Source organism: Ipomoea nil, unplaced genomic scaffold, assembly GCF_001879475.1.
Source record: "Ipomoea nil cultivar Tokyo-kokei standard unplaced genomic scaffold, Asagao_1.1 scaffold1179, whole genome shotgun sequence".
In the NCBI taxonomy this organism is placed as follows: Eukaryota; Viridiplantae; Streptophyta; class Magnoliopsida; order Solanales; family Convolvulaceae; genus Ipomoea; species Ipomoea nil.
In genome coordinates this window covers 1,282,573-1,306,032 of record NW_017617607.1, presented here as the reverse complement: position 1 = coordinate 1,306,032, position 23,460 = coordinate 1,282,573, and the positions used below count along the sequence as shown (strand labels likewise).

Here is a 23,460-nt window from a genome sequence, read left to right as displayed (position 1 = left end):
GTCAAGTGCACAAAGTCCTCATAGGAGAACGGGAAGAACTCCAAGGATTGGGGCAGGGAGACTTTATCCCTCTGAACAAGATTGGTTTGATGAAATTAAACCATGGACAAAGTCTAGGTTTAATGCCTTTCATAGGCTCAAACAAATCTCTTCCCAAGTGCCAAAAGATCGAGTCAATTTTTAAAACCCGGCACCAAAAACCTTTTCGAAAATTAGGTATGATTATAATGTTTTCAATGGTTACAAATCACCTAATCTTGGATCAATAAGAAATAGGTGGATTTGGATACCAAAAAGGACTAACACTCAATGACCCAAATTAAGTTGGGTACCTAAAAATGCGTAAACTGTTTGCAGGAAACTTGGTACTTCGATAGTGGATGCTCTCGACACATGACAGGAAATAAATCTAGTCTTGTGAATTTTAAATATATCGAAGGACCAAAAGTTGTGTTTGGAGGAAATGATCGATATGACACAACCAAAGGAATAGGAACAGTATCCCGCAATGGTCTAAAAAAAGAAAACGTATCCTTTGTTGAAGGATTAAAATTCAACTTGCTGAGCACAAGTCAATTTTGCGATAAAGGCTATCTTGTAGAGTTTTTCAAAGACAAGTGTCAAGTGAAAAATAGATCCACAGGCGAGATTGTTCTCGAAGGAATTAGAAAGAAAAATATGTATGTTGTAGACTGGAGCACAACCAAAGACTCTGTGTGTCTTGTTGCAAACAACTCAAGCAATGTGGGTTGGGAATGGCACAAAAAGTTGAGTCATCTCAACTTCAAAAACATTAACAAGCTCGTGACGAGAAATCTAGTCAAAGGACTACCCAACATCACCTACAGAAAGGATCAGATTTGCGATGCATGTCAAAAAGGAAAGCAAATCAAATCATCCTTCAAGACAAAAACACACGAATGAAGTCAAAGACCTCTTAGTCTACTACATATGGATCTATTTGGTCCTGTGGAGCCAGTAAGTATGAGTGGTAAGAAATATACTCTTGTTGTTGTTGATGATTTTTCCAGGTACATATGGACAATATTTCTCGGCAAGAAAAATGAAGTAGAGAAGAAGTTACTAGAACTTCTCAAAAAACTTCAAAATGAAAAGGAAGTCAACATTGTCAAAATTCGTACCGATAGAGGAACAGAGTTTGTGAATAGCGTAATTCTAAATTACTGCAATACTCAAGGAATTTTGCATCAACTATCAGCCGCAAGAACTCCACAACAAAACGGAGTTGCCGAAAGAAGAAATCGTACGCTTAAAGAAGCCGCACGAGTAATGATAGCTGCAGCCGAGCTACCTAAACGCTTTTGAGCAGAAGCAATCAATACTGCTTGCTATACCCAAAATAGAAGTCTAATCTACAAGCTGAAAAAAAAATCTACAAGCTGCACGACAAGACACCTTATGAATTGTGGAAAGGGAGAAAACCTAACCTTAGTTATTTGGATTCATTTGGTTGCAAATGTTTTGTTCTTAATAATGGCAAAATCTATCTAAGAACATTTGATGAATGTGCAGATGAAGCAATATTCTTAGGATATTCTTCCACCATCAGAGCATTCATAGTATTAAATAAATCAACAATGGTGGTTAAAGAATCCATTCATGTCGTATTTGATGAGTTCTCGAAAAGCAAGATATCTCCAACAATTGGTATCAATGTTCCTAAACACATAGATAATGCTAATGAAATTTCTGAAGATATTTTGCAGGGAAATAGCAATCTAAACTGCTCCGGAACAGAAACCGATATGGAAGATGAAATAAGGGAAGAAGTAAGGGAATGTGTTGGGGTTGGAGTTGGAACTAATAGTGAGGATCAACGAATGGATCAAACCGCAAATCCAAATCCTTCCACCTCACACGAACCCTCTACTTCTCAAAGCAATTTTCAACTGGATTTGAAGTGGCTAAGAAATCATCCACAACATCAAATCATTGGAGATATTCATGACGGCGTGAGAAATAGATCCGCATTACAAGAAACCCTATTTTCATGTTTTTTTCTCAGGTTAAACCGAAGGACATAGATGAAGCTTTAAAAGATCCTAGTTGGATTGAAGCTATGCAAGAAGAGCTGAATCAGTTTGAACGCAACGATGTTTGAGTGCTTGTTTCGATACCATCTAATCACAACGTGATTGGAACAAAATGAGTCTTTAGAAATAAAGCAAATGAAGATGGAATCGTTGTTAGGAATAAAGCAAGGCTAGTCGCAAAGAGCTATTCACAGGAATAAGGAAAAGATTTTGATGAGACATTTGCCCCGGTTGCAAGATTGGAAGCAATAAGAATTTTTCTAGCCTTTGCAGCTTACAAGAATTTTACAGTCTATCAAATGGACGTAAAAAGTGCATTCTTATATGGCCTACTTGAAGAAGAAGTATATGTTGAGCAACCCCCAGGTTTCGAGGTAAAAGGTAATGTTGATAAGGTCTATAAACTAAAGAAGGCATTATATGGGTTAAAACAAGCACCGAGAGCTTGGTATGACACCCTATCAATGTTCTTAATTAGTTGTGGGTTTATCAAAGGCCTTGTTGACAAAACCTTATTTAAAATTCAAGAAAATGATCATATATTATTAGTACAAATTTATATTGATGATATTATTTTTAGAAGTACTAATAAATTGTTATGTGTGAAATTTTCTAAGCTCATGCAGAACAAGTTTGAAATGAGCATGATGGGAGAGCTAAACTACTTCCTTGGACTGCAAGTAAAACAACTGAAGGAAGGAATTCTCATAAATCAAGCCAAATACACCAAAGATCTTATTAAAAGATTCGGCCAAGAAGGAAAGAGTTCAGTAAAAATTCCAATGAGCACAACAGTCAAATTAGACAAAGACGATGAAGGCAAAGATGTTGACGAGACGCAATATCGAGGAATGATTGGATCTTTATTATATCTCACTGCGAGTAGACCCGATATATCCTACTCAATGGGTGTATGTGCAAGATTCCAATCTAAGCCAAAAGAAAGTCATCTACTTGCTGTCAATAAGATAATCCGATATCTTAAAGGAACCATCAATGTAGGATTATGGTATCCTAAAGAAGGAAATTTTGAACTAACCGGTTTTTCAGATGCAGACTTTGCAGGTTGCAAAATTGATAGAAAAAGTACCTCAGGAACGTGTCAGTTCTTAGGGGGAAGGTTAGTTTCATGGTTTAGCAAGAAGCAAAACTCCATTGCCACAAGCACAGCCGAAGCCGAATATATCACTGCAGGGAGTTGTTGCGCACAAATTCTATGGATGAAGCAGCAATTAAAAGATTATGGAGTTAATTGCAATGAAGTTAGTATTTTCTGTGATAATACTAGCGCCATAGCAATTTCTCAAAACCAGTACTTCATTCAAGAATAAAGCACATTGATGTCCGACACCATTTCATACTAGATCATGTTGAGAAGAAAGACATCAAAATCGATCACATACCAACAGAAAATCAACTGGCAGATATTCTGACAAAGCCTTTGTGCGAATCACGATTTATCACTCTAAGGCATGAGTTGGGCATGATCGAAATGAGCTAAGTATCTTTTTTTTAAGCTCAATTTCTTTAATTTAATTTTGGTTACTATGTTTATTTTATTGTCACGTACCTATATGTGCTAATTGCATAATTATTTGTGTTAATTGTGTTTTGCATGTTATGTGATTTTGTGTTAATTAAAATGCATTTTAAAAAAAAAAAAAATTCTTATAATTCTTAGATCTTAAGTACATTTCTTATGTGATTTTGCATGATTTGTACGTGTCTAATGTGAAGTTTTTATAAAAATTTTACCCTACTTACTAGAATAGCCATCTGTAAGTCATAGAGTTTTTACCTGGCACATGGAAATTTACTTTGAAAAAGTTGCTCTTGTTTGCATAACACATGTATATTGTGTCAGAGAATGAAATTTAATGTGCATCTACCCCTTTGAAATTGGTTGAATTAATCATTATCTCTTTTTGACAAAAATATTTTTGCATGTATCTTTTATGCATGAATCTAATTCATCTGAGATATCTTTGAGCTGAACATCTTTCTATACTCAATAATTTGACCAAATTACCCTCAATTTTCAAACCCCACTAAGCCTATCATTAAGGGCATTTTCGTCCCTCTAGCCCTAAAAGCCTTAAAAGACTTTTCCACTACCAAATAAACCCAATTTCGAACACTTCTCTTCTCTCTCTTTTACGAGAACACCATAGCCGAAACCTCTCATATTCTCTCATTCTCACTTCACTTTGATACCCACTCCAAAATAACTTCAAAAATGGCTTCCTCAAGTAGAAAATCATCCAAGAACACACTTCCCACAGAGAAAGTCAACACTGGACATCTCCTAGACCCAGCCGATTTCAATAAGATTTCAACAAATCTGGAACTTGCTCAAAGTATTTTGGATGGATTGGAGAAATGTGGACTTCAAAAGGTTTGCATGTTTCATTATATGGGTATTTTTTATGATGAAGCCTTTGATTTCTTCAAGCATGCTAAAATGAAAAACAATGTGATTAAATCTACTGTTAATGGCGTGCGGGTCTCTATTAATCAAAATGATATTAGGGAGTTGTTTGATTTCTCTAAGGATGACATTAATCTAGATAATTATTATTTTGATCAGTTTGAGTTTTGGACAAAGATTCGAATTAATGACAGTTTAGAAGTACCCAAATTTTTTGGGAAGAAGGCCGAACTGTTTAAGAGGGAATATTGAAAACTTGTTGAAGTTATTGCATAGTGTGTTTTGTGCAAATTAGGTGGATTTGATAAGTCTACATTACAAATAGCAATTATGATGCATGTTGTGGTTCATGGAAAGATATTTGGATTGGAGCAAAGTGATTTTCAACCGATTGGTTACCATGGTGAAGAGAGAAGACAAGCCTAGTTATGGTCTCATGATTGGTGAACTTTTGAGGAGAAAAGGCATCAAGATGAAGGATAGAAAATCAATTCTTTCTAGCAAGTATTTGTTTCGGGTTAATGTCAAAAGAGAAAGAGTTGAGGAACTTGAAAGTGAAGAAGAACAAATAGAGGATGATATCCCTTTGAGCCGTGTGTTTAGAAAGAAAAGAACCCCAAGAGTTGAAATTAGAGATCAAGATGTGGCTGCTGAAGATGAGACAGTTGCTATTGAAGAGCATAATGAAACCTTGGACACTTCCAACACCATCAGGGCAGAAGAAGTTGAAGCAGTTCAAGAAGAAGAAGCAGGGGACAACACAGGGGATGACCAGAGAGATGACCAAGGGGATGACCTTATGGCTGATTTGGATACTAACTTTGTGGCAGATTTGAACACTGACTTTGTGGTGGATGATGAGTCAGTTTTACCTACTGTTCATGGGGCTGATCCAGAAGCTGAAAAAGAAGGGCAACAACAAGAAGAAACTGTTGAATTGGATGATCAACAAAATGAAGATGATGAACACTTTAATGTTGAGTTCGAAAATCCAAATGATTTTTAAGAAATCAACAAAAGTGATGACGAAAAAGGTTCCAATGTTGAGGTGGTCGAAGCTTTGAAGGAACTAAAAGAGGCTATCCAAGCTACTAACAAGTCCATTAAAAATGATCATCAAACACTTTGTGATCATTTTTCTGGACTGGCTGAACGTGTTGAAGGTTCTAACCCAACAATTGTTGAGTTTTTGAATTCTTTTGTTGACAGGTTAACCTTAGCTCTTGAAGAAGAAAGAAGTGCTCAAGCCAATCTTGAAAAGTCTCACCATGCCGAGAATATGGTGCACAAAATACGGCATGAGAAGCTGCTTTTCAAAGTGTGCAGGGAGGTTGAGGAGCTACGAAAATCAATTGAAAGAGTTGACACATATGAAGGAGAAATTCGAATGATCAAGAAGGAGTTATCTACAATCAAATATTTTCTCCAAGGGATGACTAGTACTACATTACGTACTGATTCGGTGGTCAAGGAGATAGTGACTCTATCCAAGAAGGGCACTGATATGGTCAAGTCGATTTTTGATGACACCAAAAAGGGGGAAAAGGGACAACCCTCTCATTTTGGTGGACTTGGACATGGTGGACAAGGATCAAGCAGTTCGAGCATTGCATACCTTCAGGGGGAAGGAAGTTCACCAAATGAAGTTGTCATTGCATCCTTTGCAGCTCTCGTACCAGACGTGTCCGAATTGAAGGAAGGAATGAGCATATTCGAATGTGCTAAGTGGTACACTCGAAATGTTTTTCCCACAAGCAAGGGAGATATACGTGGAGCTTTCTCATGCTATCTCAAAGGCCAAGTCAAGCAGTTATATTATCATGCTAATTGCAAAGGTAATTTTATTAATCTAAGAGCTAGAGTAAATAGCATGATTGGACCGTGAAGATGTTTAATATTTCAGTACATTTTGCTAAGTATGTAATATGGCTTGTTTAATTTGATGCAATTAATCTATCTAGTCATATTTTATTTAGCTTTATGCTTTTTAATTTTTAGACACATGATTAGCTTTGTAAATGCAATTTGAGGGAAGAAAACTAGTTGACAAAAGAAATTAAAATTAATCCCCAATAAATTGCAATGTTTTTACGTGTCTAAAAGTAAAAAGTCTTTATGTCCAAAAATTTTCAAACTCGTCAATTGGCTAGTCAAAATAAAAGAAAGAAAAATAAAAGATTATTGTTTTTGACTGGACTAAGCCAAAATGTTCGGGTATAGGTTTTGGCATCATCAAAAAGGGGGAATTTGTTAGGAATAAAATGTAATAGTTTTGATGAGCCAAATTTGTATTTTTAGAACTCCCCTATTTTATTTTGAGTCTAGTTGTCTATTAGTCTACGTCCCAAGTCAAGCCATAAAGTCTACGAATTTCTTAGCAAAATATACTTATCCAGAATGTTACTATTTGAGAATTATTTACCGTGGAAGACACCAAAGGGTGAAGTGGATAAGGAACAAGGTTGTTAAAGTCAGAGGTCATGGGTTCAAGACTTAATCTTTACGTCTTTGAAAAAGAGATAAAGAAGGGGACGGTGAAGGGGTTGAATAGGGGACAACCAAGAGCAGACTCGGATTAATTTATGAATTAATCTAGAATGCTACTAAAGCCATTCTGGGAATAAAGATTATATCAAGAGATATTAACTAATGAGTTAATATGGTGCAATGGTAAAAGTGTGCGAGATAGATTTTGTTAGGCTCGTGTTTGAATCTCATTGGAAGCATATTGCATGCAATGTGGATACATGTATAAAGATTATATCAAGAGATATTAACTAATGAGTTAATATGGTGCAATTAATATGGTGCAATGGTAAAAGTGTGGGAGATAGATTTTGTTGGGCTTGTGTTCGAATCTCATTGGAAGCATATTGCATGCAATGTGGACACATGTAAGGCTAAGTTTACTACAAGTTTGGAAGCTTATGTGGACACATGTAAGGCTAAGTTTACTACAAGCTTCCCTAAGTTTACTACAAGTTTGGAAGCTTGTGGACATGATAAGGAAGATGCACATGAACTCATTTAAATGGACGGAGATATATTTTTTACTCAAGCAAGAATCAGCAGCAAATCTTTTGGAAGATTTCATCATTTTGAATCCGTCAAGATAAGGAAATTATTTTTCGGAGAAGATTCAGCTGATGAGCTGACATATACGACTTTTGAAGATTTGTCAGGTGAGGATTTTCAAACTCACTGTAAGAAGCCCATCTCTTGCATTAAATCACCGCAATGCAAGTTGGCAATAATGTGTAGCTAATCAAGATGAACGATCAAGATCAACTGATGCTACAATGGTAATATAGCTTCTTCAGCTATATATATACCAGAAGACTTGAAGACATGATGCAGAGAGAGCAATACACGAAAAATAAGAGAAGGCAAGGCAATACAAAGAAGCAAACAAAAAGCAAAAATTCGAAATATCCAGTTTGAGCTTTCACGAGAGATTCTTTTTTTTTTTTTTTTTTTTGAAAGTTACTGGCTCTATTACATTGTAGTATCTGTTCATATACTTTCTCAACCTACTGAAACACAAAGAACCAATAACGCCTCCACTGAGGCTTGAACCAATAACGCCTCACGAGAGATTCTTTAAGTCCTTAGAAGAGAAATTTGTTTTCTCTAAATCTTATCTCTACTGTGTGTAGAAAGAGGGGTGAGTGTAGCTGTGTGCGAGACACTCGTGGTTGCTGAGTGTAGCTGTGTGCGAGACACTCGTGGTTGCTGAGTGTAGCTGTGTGCGAGACGCTCGGTGGTGCTAAGTGTAGCTGTGTGCAAGACACTTAGTTGGTGTAGGAGTATAGCTTTGTGCAAAATACTCAGGAGTATAGCTTTGTGCGAGATACTCGGATTGAGTGTAGCTATGTGCAAAACACTCGGGAAGTGCCTGTGTGCACTTGATTCACTATTTGTATCTGGGTGAACGAGATAGTGAATTTCCTCCTTGGAGTGAAAGGAGAAGAGTGGACTAGGAGGATTACACCACCTCTGAACCACTATAAATCGCCTCTCTCATTTACTTACTGTTTTTATTTATTATTGCATGCATACTAACCCATTTACTATTCGTCTTATTTATCTATCTCATTGTTTGGGTTATGTGACTTTACAAGTGCATGCAGACACAATTCCTTTGGATTCATTTATTGATTCACACGTGATATCATATACATATTGAGTGAACCATCTCTTTAAATATTTTGTTGTCTTGCATGTTGAATATTTGACTGACCCATCTTATACTGTGCGAATTTATTCATCTGGGTCTAGTAGCTTTCACGTATGCATGTGGGCATAAATTTGCATACTTATTATTTGAGTCATTCTAAGCATATCCATCATATCGCATGTGATATATTTCTTTGATTTTACGTAACACTTGGTTGATTAATCATTCCGCTGCGCATCTAAGTTTCATATCTTGTTATTTAGAGTTGAAATTACCAAACTGTTATTAATTGTGAAAAAGTTTAAAAAGTCTATTCACCCCCCCCCCCCCCTCTAGACTTTTTACCACCCTTTCGGGACCAACAGTTGTGCATGATGACCCAATTGGTTGCGATCAATTGGTTATAATGACTATCTGATTGGTTGAGAACAATCAGGTATTAACCCGATCGGTTGAGAATGATCGGCTATACGGGCAGTTTGATTGGTTGAGAACAATGGGCTGTTATAATAATAGGGCTGCGATCCATAGTTTGGTTGCGATCAAATATATGTAATAATAATAGGGTTGCGGTCCATAGTTTGGTTGCGATCAAACATATATAATAATAGGGTTGCGGTCCATAGTTTGGTTGCGATCAAACATATATGATAAGAATGAGTTGCGGTTCATTAATTGGTTGCGATCAATCGCTTGGTTCTTCCTTGTGCTGCGGTACAAGTTAAAGTGTTGCAGGGTCATGTCAGAGCTATATGCATTGACCCCTTGGCAATGGAACTCAAGGTTCGGGTCATGTGAATGGTTCTGCGGCACCACCATATGTGTGGGCACCGATGTGTGTCTTATTGTTGATTGTTTGTCTGTGATGGTATCTGGGTATTGATATTGTTTGTATTGTGTAGTCTTGTGACCTTAGGATGCGTGCTAGAATCTTTGTGTTTAATTATATTGAATGTATTTGCTATTGCTTGTTGAGTCTGTTCCCGGATTTAAATTAGAGTTGCTTAGGATTATATATGTATTCCAGTTTCAAAATGAGTTTCTTATATCTACCTACATTGTACTTAACGCGTTGGAGTGGGTTACCAGCATTATTCGCTGATACCAAATGTTTTTCAGGTGATGAGCCTTAGCTTCGGAGCGCGCTAGTCAGAGCCTTGGACTTAGCTTAGTTAGTAGTGGTCTGCGTGCCTTGGGATTGTATTGAATATTAATTTGATGATTTCTTATGTTTAGTTAGGTTAGCCTGTGCACCTAGGTTCTCAAACCTAGGTGTGGCATAGCACCCCAACTCTCATGGATAGCTTCATGCTCTATTTGGGATTTAATCAATGAATTCACCTTTATTTTATAGGTTTTAAATACCTTGAAATTTAGGGGTACGGTGTTACATGTGGGGTGTATAGGTAGAATTGAAACGGGGAGTTTGAAAATGTCTAATGTTGTCACTTTTGGCAACACTACCTATGTTAAGGGAGTAGACTTTCATGTTGAAAAGATTGGAAAAGAGGGGGGTATAAGGATAGAAAGGATTGAAAGAGAGAGGGAAAATGAAGAGAGAAAAGAGGAGAAGGAAGAGAATTTAGGTGTCATGTTTATTAGGATCTCAAACAACAACCTTACTGGAATTATTGGACCCGTTGAATTTCTCTGTTTCTGCCCTCCAACCTTGTTTTGACTCCAAACTTGTCTTAGGACTTCCCCTTGCCTTTGCAAATGATCTAATATTGTTTCAAAACACTAACAAACACCGTAAAACATTCAAAAACAAGCATTAAACCATATCTTCATGAGAAACCAATGAAATATGCATTGAAAGTACTAATTCAGTGAACTAAAGCTCTAAAGAATATTCAAATTAGCAATAGAATCATGCACAAATAAGCTCACATTAGTTGGTTACTGCTAATCTGAGTGCCTCGTATTTGTGCAAAAACTCAGTTTTTCACTCACGAATGTAGCATTTGGCGCTTGACTACTTCTTTGTGCGTGAACAGGTTACTTCTGGCTCCCTGCGTGTCAGCTATGTCCGGTCGACTGAGCAGGTCGCGGATCTCCTAACTAAACCACTTGGTCATGGTTGTTTGCTGTGTTTCGGTCCAAGCTTGGGCTCACTGATGGTGCCTCAATCTTGCGGGGGTGTGTTAATACTTAGTCTAGTCCTGTTATATTTATTTTATTATATTTGTTTTATTGACCTAGTCTTGTGGTTTAGGTTTTAACTACTTACTATTTTCATGCTCTGTAAAGCTTATTTAATGCTTGTTTACGATGAATGCAATACTAAAGTTTATACTCTTACAGTCAGGAGGGCGATCCAGAATAAAAGTGCCCTATGCCCTAGATTGCCCCAAGTTTGCAAGGGAGTCCGCACATTGATTGCCCTCATGAAAGACACGCTTCACCTTGATGACTTCAAACTGATTCATGAGGAACTTGCACTCTGAGGTCAAGGTGTCCGCCTCCGCATTGGAATCTGTTTCGTTTTTCATGGTTCGTTTGATAGTAATATTGAGTAATTTTGTAAATTTTTCAACTACTTTGGCCTCCTAACTTGATTTTTCGGACTTAGCCTATGTGTTAAACAAAGCATACACATAACACAAGACAGAGGAAGTATTTCTTTTTAAAATTCTCAAAAACAAATCACATACACATAACACAAGACAGAGGAAGTATTTCTTTTTAAAATTCTCAAAAACAAATCATTTTAGGGTCCGTTTGGAAAGCAGGAAAATGACTTCTGGAAAATGTTTTCCGGAAAATGAGTCATTTTCCGGAAAACATTTTCCTTTCCAGTGTTTGGTTGTATTCTGGAAAACTGTTTTTGTGTGTTTGGTTCATTTTCTGGAAAATGAGTAGAATTGTATAATTAAACATTTTAATTATTTTATTTAGAATATTACAACATATATAATAATATATAATAATAATAATAATTTTAAATATAATAAAAAAAAAAACTAATAATATATCAAAAATATTATGGTGGTGGTAGTGGTGTTATTTGTTATATAATAATAATAATAATAATAATAATAATAATAATAATAATAATAATAATAACTGGTGGTAGTGGTGGTGGTGGTGGTGGTGTGGTGACGGTGGTTGTAGTGGTATGGTGGTGGTGGTGGTGGCGGCGACGGTGGTTGCGGTGGTATGGTCGTGGTGGTGGCGGCGGGTGGGTGCTGATTTCGGTGGTGGTTTGCGGCGTGGTGTATGGTGGTGGTTGGCGCGGCGACGGTGGTGCGGTGGTTATAGTGGTAGTGGTGGTGGCGGCGACGGTGGTATGGTGGTGGTGGTGGGTGCGGCGACGGTGATATGGTGTGTGGTGGTGGCAGCGGGTGGGGTGTATGGTCGTGGTGGTGGCGGTGGTGGTGTGATCTGGTGGTGGTGGTTGCGGGTGGTATGGTGGTGGTGGCGGCAGCGGTGGCACGGTGGTGGTGGTGGCGGCGACGGTGGTTGCGGTGGTATGGTGGTGTGGTGGCGGCGACGGTGGTTGCGGTGGTATGGTGGTGGGCGGCGCGGTTGTAGTGGTGGTGGTGGCGGCGACGGTGGTTTGTGGGGATGGTTGGTGTGGTGGCTGGTGTGTATTGGGCTGTTGATGATGTTGGTGATGGTGTGATGTTGGTGTAAAAGTTGGAAAATGACTTCCCCCAAAAAAAGGGGAAGTCATTTTCCTCCAAAATAAGCTTATTTTCCAAAGTCAACGGAAAATGATTTCCGTTGACTTGATTTTCCAGGCACATCCAAACAGTGAAAACTTGAAAAATGATTTCCAGAACTCATTTTCCAGGTTTCCAAACACACCCTTAATCTTTGTCCACATTTCCTATATTGTTGGTTCAGGTTAAGGTTTAGGTTGTCATATTTAATTGAAAAGCTGATTGAAAATTAACTAAAGTGTTCGAAAAAATAATAAAAAAAAACAATTAACAGCTAAATACTAAAAGCTAAATATAGTTGTTGGAAGGTTAGGGAGCCTCGGTTGAGCTATATATTAATTGTAATCAGATGTTGTATTATATTATATATTTTTTTTTTGAATGCGTATTATATTATATAATACTTATAATTTTTTCAAAAAAAAAATATAATACTTATAATAATGCAATACGTAAAAACAAAAATATAATAAATAAATAAATAAATAAATAAATAAGGATGAATGGCCATTTTAGTCCCTAAAAACAATTCGTATATGGAAACATGAAAACTCCTTTACATTTTCATGATTTTGAGAATAGGAATCAACGCCGCCATGCCTGTTTTTCTTCTTTTCGAAGAAGCATTCAATTAAATAATAATAATAATAATAATAATAATAATAATAATAATAATAATAATAATAATAATAATAATAATAATAAAAATAAAACCCAGCCCAGTTATCACAAGCCCAACCAAACTTGGCCCATGCCCAATGTCCCGGCAATCGTGCACCAGGGCGCATATTACATTGTGCGTCCTGGTGCAAAACAACGTCGTTTTGCACTTCTTCTTTTAAAAAAATTCATTTTTTTTATATTTGCTGTTAACTTGTTAAAAAAATTTATATTTTGAAAATGTACATATTTGTATATTAAAATGTATATAATTGTATATGCGAATGTACATAAATTTTTAACTGTTAAAAAAAATCGCGTGTTCGAATGTACATAATTGTCTAAAAAAATATACATAATTGTATACCAGAATGTATATAATTGTATAACATAATGTACATAATTATATAAATAATACACACACACTCTGTTGCGTCGACTCCCCACACAACTTATCAAAACGACGTCGTTTTGGGAGGCGCGGAACGCACAGTGCTATGTGCACCGTGGTGCAAGGCATAACGATTGCAATGTCCCCATCATATATATACTTATTTTTAGGCATTACAAAAAAAAAAAAAAAAAACAATTAACATTTTCTATAATATAAAAAAAAATTGAATTTTTAGTATAACAAATGCCCGTCGTTATATTGTGGACCGCGGTACACATGCACCGCGGTCAAAACGGCGCCGTTTCTTTAAGTAAAGAAACGGTGCGCTGTTACTGTTAACGGAACGCGCATTTTTTAGTGTGTTAATTACCAACTGAAACTACAATGTATCTAAACTGACACTACAGTGTATCTAAAACGACACTGCCTCACGTATTATTTTATATATTATCAAATGAAACTGCAGTTATATCAAAGTGATACTATAGTTGTGGTGAAATGAAACTGCAGTTTATATAAAATGAAACTGAATAACATTTCACATATTCAAGTGTATATTGTGCAATGAAGTTGTAGTTATATCGAAATGATCATGTAGTTGTGTTTTAATGAAACTATAGTGTATATAAAAAAAATTAAATAACATTTTCACATATTTGAGTGTATAAATGTCGAATGAAACTGTAGTTATATCGAAATGAAAATGTAGTTGTGTTGAACTGAAACTGCAATGTATAAAAAATCAAACTGAATAACAGAGTTACTTTTTGCGGAACGGCGCGGGACGACGTGAAACGGGTGCCGTTTCTTTTCATTAAACAAAACGACGTCGTTTTGAAACTCAATGCATAATCGATTATGCACCACGGTGCACGATATAATTTGCCCAATGACGGGCTAATACATGGTTAATTTTTTTTTTTTTTTAATTTCTGGCCCAAAGCTAACCCATTGTTACAACCCAATACCTAAAATCCATTAAACCTATAAATATTGGCTATTTTTCCCCTCCAATATTGTTTTTGCTTTTTTATAGTAAATATGTATTATGTTACATGTCCTTCTGTTTTAATTTAATTTTCTTATATAATATACTACTTATAATAATGCAATATGTAAAAACAAAAATATAATAAATAAAAATAAAGAAGAATGACCATTTTACTATTTTAGTACCTGAATTATACTAGAATAGCTAACTCAATTATTTAATCTTATACAAGTGACCCATTTAGTCCCTAAATTGTTTCTTTGATGGTCATTTTAGTCCCTCATCACCTCAATTAGCTGTTAAAATTAATTGCAATGGATGAATAAATATGTAAATTTATCAATTTTCTACCAAAACACATCAAATAAATAAAAATTTAAATCAAAACTAGTAGGCTGTAAATTTGTTTTCTCAGTAAATACATTTAAATATTTTTAACGAATAAAAATAATCTTATAGCTAAATATTTTTAAAATGATTAAAGTAACGAAGCTACGAAAAGGTTAGTAATTAGGGGGTAAATTATGCTATGGACCTGTGTTCATCATGTGCATGGTGGACACGCTGTATATTCATAATTTCTGTAATGTAGATTCATAATTTCTAAACTATATTGATGGGGTGAAGACCCCGGCCAAAGAAAGTTTGGCCCAAAGAAAAGGTCCGAGACAAGAAAGGTGGGCTGATGTCAAAGGAAGCCCGGAGGGCGCTTGGGCCGAGCCCAGGAGTCGGCCCAGGCCCAAGCACGGAGACCTAATTCAGAGCTGCTATGAGGAGCCCAGTGGGAGTTTGGGCCGGGACGAGGAGTCGACCAGGGCCCAAGCCCGAGGAAGGACTCGGTTCAAGGAGCCGTTGAAGAGCATTAAAGAGACTCGTTTAAACAGAGAGCCGTTAGGGCAGTGAAGGAAGGACTCGGTCAGGCTGTTACAAGCTTGCGAGAGCCGTTGGCCGACCGAGTAATGGCGTCCAACGGCTCGGCGCTTTAATTAGCTTTGAAGTCGGCCATTAAGGCCTTTAAGTCAGTGGGGGAGGAGCCTGCTATATAAAGGCTCCTCCACTCTTGTAAGGGGGAGAAGAAAAGACCCGGAGAGGGGAGTAAGACAAATTATAAACGAGTGCTTCACTCAAATATACATTTTATTGAAAGGTGTATCCTCCAGCTAAAGGTTGTGTTGGACCTCCTTGGGCCCGAAAACCAAAAAACCATCACTGGCGCCGTCTGTGGGGATCGAAACTAAGAGTCGCGTGTCCTCCTGAGCGAAGCGAGTTCGAGAAACGGCAAGAAGAATCTCGGTCGTAAGACGTAAGGAATCAGAAAAGCTCCTAACATGGCTGGAAGTCAGGAACAGTTAAGCCGACATGATAGCGGATTGGGGGCGGACTTGAGAAACCAATTGAATCGGAGAAACACTCAGAGTCGGGAAAACGAGACAACGCCGCCGCCCACACCACCGATAAATCAACAGCCGCCTCAGGTGCAGCTCACCCCGGAGCAACTACATGCGATCGGGCGTGCCTTCGCCGAGGCGAGCCGAGGAGTGAGAGAACAATCTGCCACTCGTTTATCGTAACGCAATCAGCAGGCGTCTCATAGGCCCGATGACCGGCAACAGAACCGCCGAGCCGAGAGCCAGCCGGTACAGTCCGTTCATTCTCGGCTGGGTCCGAGCGCTGGACGGCGGTCGGCGAGAGAACGGCTAGGTCGGAAGGAACCCAGTCGTGCTCCGTTGGCTGCTCGCGATCGGCAGACTGCGCGCGAGAAAAACCGTACCAGAAGAACCAGGACTGAGGCTCGCCGCATAGAGCAGCCCGTCCGCAACCACGACGAACCGGCCGAGTCGGAGGTCGGTGAGAGCACGGAATCAACAGGAAATCATACCCAGGAGAGGGTCGAAGTGGCAAACTTTGTCCAAGAAGTGCGAAATCTGAGAGAGCAGGTAGAGGGAAAAGCCAAATCCCCGGGACGTACGTTATTAACCGCCTTGCCCTTTTCGGACAAGATCATGGCCTTTAAGATACCGGGTGATTTCAAATTCCCGGAGCAAGCCACGTTCGAGGGGTCCGACGACCCTCGAGAGCATTTGCTGAGCTACCAAGCCAAGATGCAGGTCTTGAGAGTTCAAGAACCGGTCATGTGCCGCGCTTTTCTGCCCACATTAAAAGGCCCGGCACAAAGATGGCTAGTGGCACAGCCGCCAGGGTCGATTCGTAGCTTCGAAGAGCTAGCGGACCATTTTATGAGCCATTATGCCGCTAATATCAGACCACAAAAAGACCTGACACACTTAGGCGACATTCATCAGGATGAGGGCGAGTCCTTAAAAACCTATCTGGCCCGTTGGAAGAAAGAAATCCAGTCCATAGAGGAGGTCGAGGACCAGACGGCACTCACCTTCTTCATCGAGTCCCTGCGGTCTGGCCAGCTATACCGAGATCTGCGGGACAACCGCCCTGCTACCTACGCGGAAGCCATCCATATGGCCAACAAGAGGGCCAACACAGAGCAGGCTATAAAACACAAACGGCAGCGCGAAGTCGGTGGGTCCGCCAATGGAAAGAGAACGCGAGCCGAAACCAAGGAAAGGCGCCCAGACGCAACCCGATGATCCAAAATCAGGCGACCATACGACAGGCCCGCCGTACACCCCTACCGGCCGACTCCCGAACGACCGGTGCATGAAATACAAGCGGTCGCCCCGCCTCCGCCTTAGCAGATTGATGACCGCATCACTAGCGAGGAGACGGGTAAGACCTCTAAATATTGTCGTTACCATAAATCTTATACCCACAGCACAGAAGAATGCTTTTACCTGAAGAAGATCATGGAGGGTATCATCCAGCAAGGAACCCCGCCTCCTAATCAATGGAGACGGAGGTCGGCCAATCGAGGGGACGAGGATCCCGCCGTCGCCGCCGAGAGCAATCGTGGCAAGCAGCCTGCTTCCGAAGAAGATGAGGCTCAGTGGCGTCAAAAGCCGGTTATCAACATGATAGTCGGCGGGCCGGAAGGTGATGACTCAGCGAATACTCGAAAGGCCTGGGCCCGACAGCTGTATGTCGGGACAGTGTATGGGCGCGAGGAGAATTCTAAGAAGGTGTGCCGAGAGCCCATCATCTTCACCGATAGAGATTTACCGGCTGGAGAGACGCCGCATCGAGATGCGTTGGTTATAGCCATGGATATCAAGGGGGTAGTCGTTCGCCGAATCCTGGTCGATACCGGGAGCAGTGTTAATGTGTTATACCTGGAGACCTTCATGAAGATGGGGTTGGCGCGGGATCAGCTGAATCCCGTCAAAACTCCACTCGCCGGTTTCACAGGGGATTCGGTAGAAGCCGAATGATCCATCACTCTGCCAGTTGAGATTGGCAGTTACCCAGACGTACAGAAACTCAGTATGAAATTCATCGTGGTAAATCTGGCCTGCTCGCATAACGCTATACTCGGCCGACCGGGTCTAGAGGATCTAGGAGCTCTGATTTCAATCGAGCACCTCTGCCTGAAATTCCACAAGCCAAATGGAATAGGTACGGTGCGCTGCGACCGGAAGGTCGCCCGCGACTGCTACCTGCAAGCCTGCCGAGGAATGGGCAAGCAAGAGATGCAGGTCCATGAGATCACGGAAAGGCCCCCAAAGAAGACAATGATACCTCACCCCGAGCCGGCTGTTGAATTGGAAGAGGTGGAGATTGATCCTGAGCAATCGGACAGGCGGGTCCGAATTGGAGTCGGTCTCCCGCAGGAGGTAAGAGAAGAAATCATAAAAGTGCTCCGAGAACACCGGCTGGTTTTCGCCTGGGGTCCAGAGGACATGCACGGTGTCGATCGATCCATTATTTCGCACCGACTCGCCGTAGACCCTGAACATCGACCAGTCGTACAAAAGAAGCGGTACCTGGCCAATGACCGGAGAGAATTCGTAAAAAAAGAGGTAAGCACGCTACTAGCAGCCGGACATGTCTGAGAGGTTTAGTACCTGGAGTGGTTGGCGAATGTGGTTCTTGTACCGAAGCCCCCGGCGTGGCGAATGTGCGTTGATTATACCGACCTTAATAAGGCCTGTCCTAAGGACCCGTTTCCCATACCGCGGATTGACCCATTGGTTGATGAGACCGCCGGGTCAGCCTTGCTGAGCTTCATGGACGCCTTTAGGGGGTACCATCAGATCTTCATGCACTCGGTAGACGAAGAAAAGATCGCGTTTCTAACGCCGAACGGAGTCTATTGCTATCGAGTCATGCCCTTTGGGCTTAAGAATGCCGGAGCTACATATACGCGAATGGTGGCTCGACTATTCCAGCACTTTCTGGGAAAATCAATGGCCGCGTACGTCGATGACATGCTCGTCAAGAGCCGAGATGAGAGCAAACATGCGGAAGATCTGGCCAACTGTTTTAAAGTAATGATAAGATATAATCTCCGGTTGAATCCTAAAAAGTGTGCTTTCGCCGTGCAAGGTGGAAAGTTCTTGGGCTATATGGTCACCAAGCGAGGTATTGAGCCTAACCCGGAGAAGGTACAGGCCATCGTCGACATGCAGCCCCCCAGCTCCATCAAAGACCTGCAACGATTGACTGGTCGACTGGCCGCCCTTAGCCGCTTCCTGAGCAAAGCGGCGGATAAGACGGTGCCCTTCTTCGAGGCCATGAAGAAGAAGGAGGGATTCGCTTGGACCACCGAGTTTCAACAGTCGTTTGAAGAGTTGAAACAATATCTCTCAACACCCCCGGTATTGTCTACTCCCCAGGCGAGCGAGCCCTTATTTTTATACTTAGCCGCCTCCTCTAAGGCGGTGAGTTCGGCGCTAGTCCGAGAAGAAGAGCGCGTTCAGCACCCGGTTTATTACGTAAGCCGCTCCCTGAAGGCCGCCGAGTCGTGGTATACCGCCCTGGAGAAGATTGTATACGCGTTGGTGATCACCGTGCGAAAGCTAGCACCTTACTTCCAAGCCCACACCGTCCGAGTGCTGACTAACCAACCGCTTGGGAGCGTCCTGCGAAACCCCTCGTCGTCCGGCCAACTAGTGAAATAGGCCATGGAACTAACTCAGTATGGGATTGAGTACCAGCCCTGGCCTTCCATAAAAGGTCAAGCCTTGGCCGACTTCTTGGTCGAGTGCACGGCGAGCGAAGAAGAAAAGGAACACGCCACGGAGGACTGTTTAGGCGAGTGGTGGGAAATGCATGCGGACGGAGCGTCGAGTCGACGACACTGCGGGGGTGGAGTTATACTCATCTCCCCGGAGGGATTCCGACTATACTATTCCTTAAGCTACCTGTTTCCGACATCCAACAATGAGGCCGAATATGAAGTTGTGCTAAATGGTCTCCGGCTCGCCAAGGCCTTAGGAGTCGAGCGATTGAGAATCAAGACCGACTCCAGGTTGGTATTCGGGCAGATCTCCGGCACATGTGAGGCTAAGAATACACGAATGACTTTATATAAAGAGCGGGCGGTCGAAATGTTAAAGAAATTCGGAGCTTACAAAACAGAATACATCTCCCGGGCAGACAACATGGAAGCCGACATATTGTCTAAGATTGCCTTGGAGGGAGTACCGGATCACCTTGTGAAGATCTGCCAAAAGGAGGTGTTAGATCGACCAAGTATCGAGGAAACAACAGTAGAAGTCCAGCAGGTGACCGGCGAGGAATGGGACCGAGAGAAGAACCCCGAGATGTTCTGGATAGAGGACATCCGGCGATTCAAGGAAACAGGAAAATTATCGGAAGACCCGGGAGTCGCTGCTAGGGTTCGACGAAAAGCCCCCTCTTTCGAAATTATTGATGGGCAACTATACAAACGGTCGTTCGGAGGTCCTTTGTTGAAATGCTTGCTCAGGCCCGAGGCCGAAAAAATAATGGACGAGGCTCATAGAGGCATCTGCGCCGCGCACCAGGGCGCCCACACGCTCGCTCGAAAGTTAGTCGTCCAGGGGTATTATTGGCCGACTATGATGCGAGATTGCATCGAGTGGATATCCAAATGTGGCGTTTGCCAAGCGTTCGCCAGAAAGGACACTCGGCCGGCTACCTTCTACACGCCGGTCACCACGGGTATTCCATTTGCTAAGTGGGGAATCGACTTGTTGGGGCCGTTACCGGCAGCCCCCGGGGGCCTGAAATTTTGTGTCGTAGCTATCGACTACTTCACCAAGTGGGTTGAGGCTGAACCGTTGGCCACTATCACCGAGTACCAATGCCGACGCTTCCTATGGAAGAGGGTGATTTGCCGCTTCGGCTTGCCCGAGCATATTGTCAGCAATAATGGGCGACAGTTCGACTGCCAGGCGTTTGCTGACTTCTACCCCCGACACGAAATTCGCCATACCAAGGTATCCGTGGCGTACCCGCAGGCCAACGGGCAAGTCGAAAATGTGAATCGGACCATAGTGGATGGAATTCGAAAGAAATTGGAAGATATCCGAGGAAATTGGGCGGATGAGCTTGACCGAGTCATATGGGCTTACCGCACTACGCAGCGGCGAGCAACCGGAGAGAGCCCATTCTCCCTAACGTACGGCTTCGAAGCTAAGGTCCCAATTGAAGTGGTCGAGCCCACTCACCGGGTCTGCACTTATTCCGACACGGAGAATGAAGAAAGTCTTCGAATTGAGAAAAATTTCCTAGAAGAAAGAAGAGAAGCCGTGAGTGCTCGGATGGTCGAATATCAACAAGCGGTAAAAAGATATCGCGATCGAAGGATTCACCCACGAACCTTCCAGGTCGGCGATCTCGTATTACGAGACCGGCAAGCGAGCCAGCCCGTGGAAGGAGGCAAGTTCGCGGTAAAGTGGGAGGGACCCTATCGCATTGCCGCGGTGGTCCAGGCCGGCACTTACAAGCTTGAAACTCTGGAAGGCAAACCTGTGGACCAAATCTGGAACGTCATCCACTTGAAGAAGTTCTATCAGTAGAAAAGGTTAGGCCATGTATAGGCCCGAGGGTACTGAAAGACTTGAATAAAAGAGTACGGATTACTGATAACTATCGCCCGGACTCGGCGAGAAAAGTTAGGAAACAAGGGCCCAGACCCTTAGTCGTTTCCAGGGAAAAACCAAGAGGAGTCGCCTCGACTGAGGGACTCGGCGAGTATATAAAGAACAATGGGGCACTGACCCTAAAACATTTCTGAGAAAGAAAAAGCCTAAGGGGTCGCCTCGACTGAGGGACTCGGCGAGAAAAGTTAGGAAACAAGGGCCCAGACCCTTAGTCGTTTCCGTGAAAAAGCCAAGAAGAGTCGCCTCGACTGAGGAACTCGGCGAGTATATAAAGAAACAATGGGGCACTGACCCTAAAACGTTTCTGAGAAAGAAAAAGCCTAAGGGGTCGCCTCGACTGAGGGACTCGGCGAGAAAAGTTAGGAAACAAGGGCCCCAACCCTTAGTCGTTTCCGTAAAAAAAACAAAAAAAAAAAAAAAAAAAAAAAAAAAAAAAAAAAAAAAAAAGCCAAGAGGAGTCGCCTCGATTAAGGGACTCGGCAAATGTATAAAGAGTCAACAGGGCGTTGAGCCTAAGTCATCTCTCAGAGTCAGAAGGGCCCGATGCCTTAGAAATATTTCTTCGATTTCCAGAACCCTAAGGAAGTTAATCGAGTTCGAGACAACGCAGAAGGAAAGAGAAAAAGGGAAATTTTATTAAAATTAAAAAAGGCCCGAGAAGGAGGCCAGCCTTTACAAAAAGGGGTTATCCTAAAAGAATAGCCCTAAGCTACTGTGGAGGGGGTGTCGACATCGACCCCTTCAACTTGTGCCCCTGCCGTTGGTCCAGCTGGGGGAACAGAAGAAGGGTCCTCTGCCTGAGGGGAGGACTCAGTGAGATTGGGAGGAGCCGCCGCAGGGAGAGCCGCCGGTCCTTCAGCCGCCGGGAGAACGTCTATCACCGGCTTGAGGCCCCAGCTCTTGGGGGTGAAAGAGGAGTCGCGGACCAGCAGGGCGGAGTGGATTTCTGTCTGCGCCTCGCGGAAGCCAAGGCGATAGTCACGCTCGCCCAAATCCAAAAGGAAGTCGTCACCTTCCGGCGTCGCCAGCCACTCTTTAGCGATCTCCTTCTGCCGGGCCTCTATCGCCGCCTTCACGTCCGCCTCGAAGGCCGCCGACTTCTTGTAGTCCTCCACCGAGGTCGCGGCGATGGTCGCCACTTTGTCTCGCTCCTCCTCCCACTGACGGGTGACCCTTAGCATCTCGGAGTTATGCACTTCCACCGCCTTGGCGTGCTTAGCTTGCTCCTCCAAGAAGGCCTCCTCTGTTTGGTGCACCCGAACGGCCATGGACTTCAGCCCGGTCTTATACTCCCTCAGTCGCCGGCTCATCTCTATTTGGAAGGTGAGATTCTGCAAGGTGACGGGAAGTCAGAAAATGAAAGAAAAAGAACGGAAAAAAGAGGCGAGTCGGAAACACTTACGCGGTACGACTGGCGTAGCGAGGCCTTAACGATGTACTCGTCCCCCAGGGCGCCGGTCGTCGCCACATCCTTAGGAAGAAGGATGTTTGCAGCCCATTTGCGGACAGAGGAGTTGCCTTGCCAGATCTGGGCATCCTCGTCCACCTCGTGGCTCAACCGGATCTTCTTCGGAGCCGGCGTGTCCGTCTGCTCGGCCGGCCGTTTGGAGCTCGGACTCTCAGATGGAGGAGGAGGTGGCTGTCGAGTCGGCGACACGACGGGCGACGGCGTCAAGTCGACCACGTTATGTGGAGGTGGAGGAGTCGACATTGGAGCCGGCGACGGTTGGGAGGAAGAAGCAATGGCAGTGCCGGAAGCGTGCTGGGTCAGCCGACGCCTCATCTTTTTTGCTCTGTCCGCCATCTCTGGAGTCGGTACAGCAGCCTCGTCGGAACTGGTGGAGTCGGAGTCGTACGGACCTGCGAAAGAAAGGAAAGCCATAAGTATTCCAAGTCGGAGGTAAGACAGAGCAAAAAGAAGCGGGAAAAGGAAGGAAAAGAAAGCTACCTACGGTGGCCGCACCCTCCGGCAGCAAGCCACGCTTGGCCATGGCCCGGACTCGGGACCAGTACTTGACGGAGTACGGCCCAAAGCCCTTCAAGAACTCGCCGCCCTGGACCGCATCGTTAGTAAAGACGGCACGCCGAGA

General features: G+C 42.5%; 1 protein-coding gene across 1 annotated transcript; it reads right to left on the bottom strand.

Moving 5' to 3' along the window:
* Window positions 1-21,887: 21,887 nt before the first annotated feature.
* On the bottom strand, window positions 21,888-23,252 carry LOC109183802. The gene is made up of 3 exons (XM_019333865.1): window positions 22,773-23,252; window positions 22,150-22,701; window positions 21,888-21,947 (listed from the first exon to the last, which is right to left on the bottom strand). The coding sequence occupies exons 1-3, from the start codon at window positions 23,250-23,252 to the stop codon at window positions 21,888-21,890; spliced, it is 1,092 nt and encodes a 363-aa protein (XP_019189410.1).
* Between the last annotated feature and the right edge of the window lie 208 nt (window positions 23,253-23,460).

Excerpts from the sequence above, each read along its gene's own strand:
- LOC109183802 (XM_019333865.1), bottom strand. The coding sequence starts at position 23,252 with ATGGCTTTCCTTTCTTTCGCAGGTCCGTACGACTCCGACTCCACCAGT. Across the intron at positions 22,702-22,772 it reads CGCTACGCCAGTCGTACCGC|AATCTCACCTTCCAAATAGA; the intron begins GTAAGTGTTTCC and ends GTCACCTTGCAG. Across the intron at positions 21,948-22,149 it reads AGGCAGAGGACCCTTCTTCT|GGTTCTGGAAATCGAAGAAA; the intron begins GTTCCCCCAGCT and ends TAACTTCCTTAG.